Here is a 9,663-nt window from a genome sequence, read left to right as displayed (position 1 = left end):
TTTTAAAACATGAAACATCAAAAGAAAGTATGTATATAATATAATATTCTATAGTTGATTAAAAATATAATATGTTTCGGTCTCACGATTGAGCCTTCTTCAGATATGCATACAGGGGATGTTACATTGGATGAGAGCAGTCGAATAGATAGACAAAATTATACTCGTAGTGATGATATATTGTTCTGCTTGTAAATTTTTATAATGTTTTGAAATATCTACATAATTTTTTACAATGATTTATACTATAGTCTAACAAGCATTAAGTAATGCCGATATGAGTCAACACAGGATATACTTGAACATCCTGTGTTGGCTCATATCGACATTACTTAATTTGTTAGATTTAATCACTTAAGCCTATTTCATTTATTAATTTTGATTTTATATACTATAATAAATATTTTATCTGTATAAAAACTGTATTGTTCTAATAATTTGTGAAAAGAATTTAATAATGCGAATCGAGAATTGTCGGTAACAATCCTTAATGCATAATCATCCATGGAAATAAGTTCGCCATTCGCATACATTATCCGTGATATGCGCTTTCACAGTACGAGCCACATCACTTCCGTCGTGGTGAAACTTACTGATATTAAAAAGAGTCTCGCATCGAGCCTTCGTGTGTTTAGCCGTGCATTTAATGCAACAAGGAAGACGAAAGCCGTTTGTGATAAACGATGACGGCTTGCACGTCACGATGGCATACCATCATGTGTGATATTTATCTTCTATCTGGCAATGTCGTAGAACAGACAAGTTCAAGTGTAAAACCGTGAAAGCTGAACATGCACAGAATGCTCCAGAAAATTTATATAATGATACCAGATAATAATATTCCATACTTTATGCAAAGTTTCTCTCTTATTAAAAGCGAAACTGAGACTGATTCGTGTTATTTAATGTTGAAAATTAAGAGATCCCAATGAATTAAATTTACGCGGTGCAAGTATGTGAACATAATTTTGTTTCTTTCAAATTTTAACTTGATTTTTTATTTATTTAACGTCGAATATTAAAGGAAATTTATAAAAGACAACGATAGTGAAATTTTCATAACACCACACTAATTATATAGAAAATTGGGTCCCACTAAAATAAGTTGTCATATTGCTAATTTGATGGAGAACTAATTTTTGAACTATGGTGTATCAAAGGTATTCTATGAACACAAGTTATTGCACTTTTGATTCATTATAGCTAAAAAATTATCCATTATTGAGCTTTGTGTTTATGATATTTTCTGTTCTCCGTATAAGCTACATTATAAATGAAAACTAACTCATTTCTCCGAGACCTAATTTTACATACCTGTAATTAATGCGGGGTCTACTAATTATAAAATAAATTAAGTCTCGGTGAAATGGGTTAGTTTTTGTTTATGATAATAGCTTGTTTATGTAAATAGCTAATAATGTGGTGAACAAAACATGTCATAGATTTAATAATAATTTGTTAAGAATAATTTTTTAGGTATCTATCAAAGATGCTGTGTAAGCACAAGTTTTGCACCTTAATTAATACATCATAGCTAAAAAATTATCCATTCTTGACCCTTATATCCATCACATTTTTGTGTTCATTGCATTAAGTTATTTGTGAAAACTAATTAATCATCGAGACCTAATTTTTCATATAATTAGTTTGGATTCCAGTTTAATTAGTCTTTTCTATTTGATTAAATTTTTCTGGAGATAAAATTAGAATTTAATAAAAATAATGTCTTATTATTTATATTGATCTTCCGGTACTCTGTGGGGAATCACATGTACATTTATGTACAATATGTGTTAAGTATGACAGACCATTTTCGCGTAATGTTGGCCGAGATCGTCGTCCCGACAATTATTCTCTCGCCGACTGTATGATTTAATTGTTCGTGTGCAATCTCTCCATATGGGGAGAGATGTTATTTTGCTCGTGTTATCTGAGATCGTAGGTAGAAATAGCATGAAATTGTCGTGCTGACATCCAAGTGAAAACGGGTTGTGTTTTATAAACCGTGTTTAAATACGAATTTTATTAGACGGTCGAAGGCATTTTATACATTGATGCGATCCGTCGAGAAAATAATCATTTTGCGTTTTCTCACCGGATAGATATCGATCGGCGAACTTTTCTAATTTTCTCAGCCTCGCGATGAGAATTAGAGAATTATTCAGATCGTGAGAAGAAACGGTGAAAGTTTTTTTTTACACAATAATGCCGTTAAAAGGAGGGCTTCTTTTTTACGCAAATACAGGAAAAACTAACGCGCGCGCTTATTTATTTGTGTTTATTTTCCGGAACGCGAAGTTGCGTCGCGTCGTCACTTACATGTTTCACTTGGACACGACGCCCCTTTGGCACAATTTCCTCGAACGTAAAAAGATGTCGAAGAGACGGAATCTCGGAAGCGTTTGTCGCGAAGGCAGCGGAAACGTGAGTTCTTCCGTTTTATGAGCGATCTCATTGCTCAACTATGCTTGAAACGACGACTTGCGTCGCTCTCAGAAGTAGAGAATCGGCGCAAGAAGTGGCTCACTTTCGATACCGAAGTCGGCGAGTATACGGTTCGTTTCATTTTATTTCAGGATGGAAACGAATCATCGATTTCCTGTCTCCTCTGATCATCCTTGAAATATTCGAGTTCTGTCTAAAACCAGACAACGCAAAAAAATGTTTTTAAGTTTTTCACACGAGATCACTATCATAATAAAAATCTTCTATTCTTGGAGTCTCTTCCGTGGGAAAAAATTTCTGCCGAGGACAATGTGATAAATGGTCCAAAAGGGAATTGATATTACCGAGGATTAACACTTAGAGATTAGCATGCATATGATTTTAAATCAACCGTTGGACTCGCGACAGTGATATAAATCGGCAAAAACGAAATTTAGGTATCTCTTCTCTTGTGTATAAACGTTTTAACATGATAAAAATTTTTTAATTTATTTTATCTTTACAAGGAGAAAAGAAAAGAGAAAAAAAAAGAATGTCACATAAAGAATATATTTTAACAGCAGACTTTGCATTAAGTAAGTGGTTTCACACAAGCTGTTTCTTGTTTCTCCAAATCTGGAAGATGTGATTCGCACCACCGTTTCGCTTAATTAGCCAAATAAATTTGTATACACAGAAAAATACATGCCATATACGCAAGTAATAATTACTTATTTCAAGTATTTCAAAAGTTCACGCGTATTCAAAAATCTGTCATAAGGTCATCAAACTTATTCAAAATATTCCGAATTTGCTTATAATATAAAGTTACTTCGATCAATTTTATAACATTCTTCAAAAGGAAATAAATTCTTGTTTAGAGTATATATAATAATAAGTTTTTTTAAATTTATAATAAGTATATTTTAACATTATACAAGAAGACATTCTTTGTTAAAAATAACTGTTATTTAAAAGGAAAAAAGTAAACTTAGTAATCACTTTTCTTGGCAATGGAATTTTTCTGTATGTATTAAGAATGCTAAGGAAACAGAGGAAACTTTAGAACAATGCTGAGGTAATTTTTTTCTCTTTATCATAAGTTAAGATTCTCGAGTGTTCTTATGGCAGGGATTCATTCAGAGAAATCATTAATCGATTTGAGACCAAACGGGCGAGTAGGCGATTTGAAGCTCTCCTGCATTTCTGAAGTGAAAATGGAGAAGTATCAGTTTACGATTCGAAATCCGATCCTATTTGGCATTCACCTTAATTGCACTTGTCCCTCTTAATTACTAATTATCCTCTCATTAAATGTCTTTGACATCTTGAACTTTCGCCGTGAAATGATATATTGATATAAAATAATATTTCATCATTTACTTCGAATTGACGTTTTTGATGCCGCTACAGATACTGCGTCACCTGTAATAAAGTAGTACGAACATCATTAATTAAATAACAGAGCCTAAGTGACAGGAATAAACGAATAATAACGGTGATTATACACTTGACAGTTCCGGATGCGTGGCAAAAAAAGATATTCCAAATATGTACTGTCATGTGGATACCGTTTAAGAAACTGTAATACGTTCTACATGTTATATAATATCAGGCGATTATATATAAAAGTTGCAATATAATATATATATATATTTTATGTTATGTTGTCCGATAAACTGAATCTTATATTATGTTTACACCACAAAAGCAACAAAACGGATTCTTTTAATAGTTAAATATAGACTGAAGTAATAATTCCAGTGTTCTATTTCTAAGGTATTATTTTCTCAGATTCTTTAACCAATTCGGTGTCATTTCTTTCCTTAGTGAAAATGTCGGGAGAGATCGTCACTTATTGCGACTTTCTAGTTATTAGCATTATACATCTTTATATCTAAGTCTTAAATTAACGTTCTGTTAAATTATAGTTTACTTAAAATTGAGTGAAGGGTATGATTGTTTTATTCTCTCTTCCAAAGTTTATTTCACCAAGAAACTCTTGCTAATCGATTTGTTTTAAGTCGTTTCTTCCTTTTGTCATATAACTGATTATTTGATAATAATAAATATCTCGCATTTTTGTCTAGGAAAAATCGTCAGTAAATTCTGATCATAAAATCGGTCCTTAAAATTAACACTACAAATATATTCGGTGTAACAGAAGTGATGTAAAATATACAATCATGAAACATAAATATTGAGCGTCAATAAATGTCAAGCACGCATTGTTACGCTAAGCCATCAAATTATCCGTTTTAATCCATTTAATCTCGGCAGCAGCTCGTTAATTAAAAATCACAGCGTGGCTGTGCTCGGCCGCTTGTAATTATTGTCAACGGTAATGTACAACTTGCGTGCGGGATAATTGGTCAGCCCCTATTCGTCGTCCGAAAGTCTGTTGCATCCGTAAATTCTCGGATCGCACTGCCATAGAATAACGCCGACCTACTTTTATACTCTGCGACTACTTTCACTTGCGAGGACGAGGTCGGCACGGATGCACGGGCGGAACGAATTTCCGAATAACATACCTCCGTCTTGCCTCGACACTTCGTTCTTTAAGTCCAGTTTTCGTATTTCTTCATTTGTTACTTTTATGAAAACTTTCGCGTTTCGAGCGTAACGTTCATTTGTACGCAAAAGTAAGATTTGTTAATCGTTACGAGATATAAATGACCAGAAAAATCATCATTTTTATTTATTGATCGTTTATTGTATCGTGATTTTTATTAAGAATTGTCGTTAACCTACAAAATGTTTTATATACGTATAATATAATTAAAGTTGGATACCACTCGTGTAATTAATAAAAAGTAAAGATTTTTTTTAACATGATTTCTTAATTTGAAATGAATAATGTAGCTAATATAATATCAATATCTATACGATATGGTTATAGCAACTGATGTTGATATATCAATAATAGTTATATTATAAAATAATATATTATATATGATTAGTGTAATACAATGCGCTTCATCAATTTTTATACTCTCGCTGTTTCACGCGTAAAGGCGTGAAATTTGCATAATGTGAGAACATTATCGTCATAAATCAACGAAGGAGAGATCGCGTGCATGCCGATCCTCAGGCTTCCTAGTCGTTAACAGCTGATCGCCGCACAGTCTTTTTTCCTAACGGCGTTGAACACTTCACGAAGGCCATTTCTTTTTGCGACGTCGTCCGGAGTTCTGTCAATGCAAAAAACAGTATGCGTTCTTATCTTTTTTAAATTATTGCAGATCATATCGCGGTCAGTATAATACGACAGAACTATATGAGAAAATATGCCTGAAGAAATCGATCACCTGGTAGCTACGTTCCACAGGATGTTCTGTAGAATGTTAGATTGTGGCTCACCGCCGATTAAAATCAATTCGCAGACTGATCGATTCTCGCAAATGATAGATTGGTTATCATCGTGTATGCGTGCTTGCTTGTGTTCGATCGGCAGATTGGCGAGTCGTAACTTTGAGAGAACGATGTTCGGCTGGCTAATGGAATTTTTCTTTAATTAAATATATAAGCGGATATTTGAATTAGAGGTGGAAAAATAGGGAAAGAGACTTACGTTGTTGTGTTACCGATCTGGATGACGTTGGGCTTTAACGACGCCAATAGTAGACCCAACGGCAGAAAAGTACCAATTAGATGAATGATCTTCTTCCAAGGGAACGGTCTGTAAACAATATATTCCGGTTTCATATTTGAAAAAAGAATAACGTTCTTGAGTAAATAATAAAAAGATGAATTATTTCGTTAAGTAATTCCAATGGAACGCATTAGAAATTGTACACACAATTTGAGATAATTGAATTAGATGAGACAACAATTAAGATGTAGTCAGAAATAATATATTTATTTAAAAATTATTATATATAATATTATTTTGATAAAAGATTATTTATATATAATGTATTACACTTGCGTTTTTCTCAACGAAATTAGAATTTAAATTAAAATATTTGTTAATACAACTAAAAAAAAAAATGCTATTAATTCTAGAAAAAAATGCTGTTGATTCAATTAAAGTCTATATTACGGGCTGTCACTAACATAAGTGATTAATTCATGTATATTTTTATTGATATAAAAGCATAAATTATTATTTCAATAATCAAGCCTTTATGTCAATAAAATATATACATAAATTAATCACTTATGTTAGTGACAGCCCGTAATATAGACTTTAATTGAATCAACAGCATTTTTTTCTCAGTGTAATAATTTACATTACTAAATAATATATATTATTAAATGTGCAGAGCAATGATCGTAATACACTTAGTTGAAGAAAATTTATTATTTATTGTCCCGCGTGAATTTAATGAAAATTAAATAACGTTTCTTGTATTCTCTCTTTCTATCCCTCTCTCTTTCTCTATCTTTGTTGACATGTATATATACACAGTAAAACAAATATTGAAATATACAACGTAAAAAGTGATAATATCTTAATTAAACTCAAAGTAATATTTATACAACTGATCGCGTTATCAAAGATCAAAAAAGATTGCTTTTAATAAACAGAGACCAGATAGATATGTAAATAACGTTCAATATTATCTCCTTGGCATTACAAATTTTTTAAAGCGAACATATTAATGTGTCACAATTTACCTTTTCTCTCGTGCATAAGCTATATTCAAATGTGGGTCCTCTATATATTGCACATCGTGGTATTTGTCATCCGGTTGATAAAACGGATATGGAAATTTCCGCTTTCTCGTATAAGTTGACTCGTGTTGTTGAAGTACTACGACACCGTTACTCTCCGGCCTCTTGATCACTTCGATCACGGTCTCCTGCGACGCCGGCTGATAAGCATTCTGATCCTGATCGACATAATAATTGATGACGTACGGCGATTTTAAAACATCGTAAAGACCGGTCGATTGATAATCAGTCGTTTTCCCGAACACGTCTTGCGTCTCTGGCTTCTTAACGTTTTGGAAGAACGTCTGATCGGCAAACATGTGGCTGACAGCGCCTTGCTCATATTGCGATCTCGAACTTTCCGTAACAGCCTGCTGATCATGGAAAGAATGACGGATGTCCGACGTTTGTACTATGTCGTCATCCTCGAACTTAATTTTGCTCGATCGCGTCGCTTCGTCCAGCAAACTGGAGACACCCTGATACGCATCCTGAAGAATATTCTGAATCCGTTCACGCTGTCCATTCAGATTAACGTTGTTTTCGAATCTCACGTGTTGAACGTTGTTAAAGGGATTCCTGATGATCGGGTGCTCGATTTCGCCCAAATGCCGGCTAGGCTTGAAGACGTTGGAATCGTTTCGTGAAAGGGTTCCGACGACCGGTGTGATTAATTCTTGGTCGCTGTCGGTGACCAGTCTTAATAACGTAGCGGATGTCGTTATTTCATGAACGGAGTATTGATCTGATATCGAGGAAGTCTCTTCGAAGATGACTTTCGTTTCGCGAGTCTCTTCAGACGCTTCGAGGGTCTTCGCAAGTGTAAGGCCGACGATCAAAAGACGAGGAAGGAGGAAGCAACACATGGAGATCTTGCGCAACCACATGTTTCTCGTTTGATTAAGTCAGCAATCAGTACGAATGATGTTTGTGCGTCTGCGATGACGAGCGAGCGCAGTGAACAGTTATTTCCATTGCGAGATGTCCGCGTACTAAAGCATTTGCTGCGACGTACTGTGACTTTAACTTGTTAAAAGGCAAAAGTAACAACGGGCGTATTCTAAAAAGCGTGAACGTGAGAACAATTAATTACTGCCACCATCGTGTTCGTACTCCAATTGTCGTTGACAAAGTGAGACGCTGCGACGTTTAGTTCAAGCAGCCACAGCCGTGATATATCACGGTACATCACGGCGTAAATGCACGACAAACATTAGATGTTTGAAAACAATTTCACATAAAATAAAAAAATTAATGACAATTAATCAAAGAGAAAGTAATTAATTTATTATCTTTCCTTCGCCTTTCTTTTGATCTTCGAGTTCATTTCTTTTTTTTTTATCTTGTAATTGAAGTTTTGTCAAAATGGTGTAGCTAATGTTGTAAAAAAGTAACTCGTAAATAAGCTTGAAGTATACATGAAGAAATTGGACGTTATCGTTTTTCTACATGTTTATTTCATATGACTTCGTGAAAGAAAACTCTGGAGAGAAATTCAGTGGCTCACAGTAAAATGGAAACGAGCGAAACATACCAGACTGCTAAATTGCATAAGTAAGATACGAGACGTTACTTGCTCTAGCAGTGCTCGCGGAACATGAATATAATGAGCGGAAGGGGTGAAAAGACTTTCTAAGCCAAGTTTTATCGGCGAGCGGTGAGAGTCTGACCCTGTTTCGTGGCGAGGTCATTCTGATATGTTCTATATGCTCCGGGATGATTTTAAGCTCGTACTTATTAAGTCGGTTCTTATAGAACGTTTTAAAATGTATCTTAAGTACAATCTTAAAATATCATAAATCAATCACATATTAATTACACACTGTATTAACACACTGTATTAACTTATCTTAAGACAATAATTAAAACGGTCTTGAAATAAGAACAAACTATAAATACCGGCTTTATATAAAGTTTTCATGTTAAAAAGAAGAGTATACTTTTTACACAAGTTGGTTTATATTTCCTTCAAAGGTCAGTTTTATATCTTGTACAGTTAGCTTCGCGTTTATATGAAAAGCAATTTATACTAATGTTCTATTAAATTATAATAGAGCATCAATAATTCATTAAAAATAGAAGTGAATAATAGACAAAAGTGAACAAAGAAGAGAATTTATTAAACGAAAATAACGGAAATGAAATTAATGGAATTTACGAAAAGATCACTTCAATAATACGTTACTTTTTATTGTCTTTATAATCTTAATTAAAATCTTATTTAAAATATTTATGGAATCTCAATCATCTGACAAAAATGATCTGATCCACACAAATAACACTTTCTTGAAACTTTCTGTCATTGCTTAGATTTCTGACATCTAAGATAGATCTTGCGATGCTCTTTTCTCTTCTATTTGCTCTTATCGTTTTCATCATCGCGACTCTCCCTCTGATATGACTGGCAATGAAAGTAGTTTGCTATGCACAATGATCGCGGATTATTTTACCCTTTCTTTAACATCATCATAATCATTTTCGCGGTTTGATGTCCAGGCCGATCCAATTCCGATTTGGAGTAGGCCAGCTGATCTCATAGTAACTGGAATCGGAAGTAAAAAAATCCGTCATGCCTCTGCA

General features: G+C 33.7%; 1 protein-coding gene across 2 annotated transcripts; it reads right to left on the bottom strand.

The window, feature by feature from the left end:
* Positions 1-5,404: 5,404 nt before the first annotated feature.
* On the bottom strand, positions 5,405-8,050 carry LOC108765272 (uncharacterized). Of its 2 annotated transcripts, none has more exons than XM_018513897.1 (4): positions 7,048-8,050; positions 5,999-6,106; positions 5,736-5,921; positions 5,405-5,618 (listed from the first exon to the last, which is right to left on the bottom strand). In XM_018513897.1, exons 1-4 carry the CDS (start codon positions 7,968-7,970, stop codon positions 5,531-5,533), a joined length of 1,305 nt encoding a protein of 434 aa, XP_018369399.1. In that variant the 5' UTR covers positions 7,971-8,050; the 3' UTR covers positions 5,405-5,530. The 2 variants fall into 2 exon arrangements, 1 of the variants encoding a protein (XP_018369399.1); XR_001940312.1 differs by having other exon boundaries at positions 5,543-5,618; positions 5,736-5,917.
* Positions 8,051-9,663: the final 1,613 nt, after the last annotated feature.

Source organism: Trachymyrmex cornetzi, unplaced genomic scaffold (assembly GCF_001594075.2).
Source record: "Trachymyrmex cornetzi isolate Tcor2-1 unplaced genomic scaffold, Tcor1.1 scaffold482, whole genome shotgun sequence".
In the NCBI taxonomy this organism is placed as follows: Eukaryota; Metazoa; Arthropoda; class Insecta; order Hymenoptera; family Formicidae; genus Trachymyrmex; species Trachymyrmex cornetzi.
This window is presented reverse-complemented; position numbering and strand designations above follow the sequence as displayed.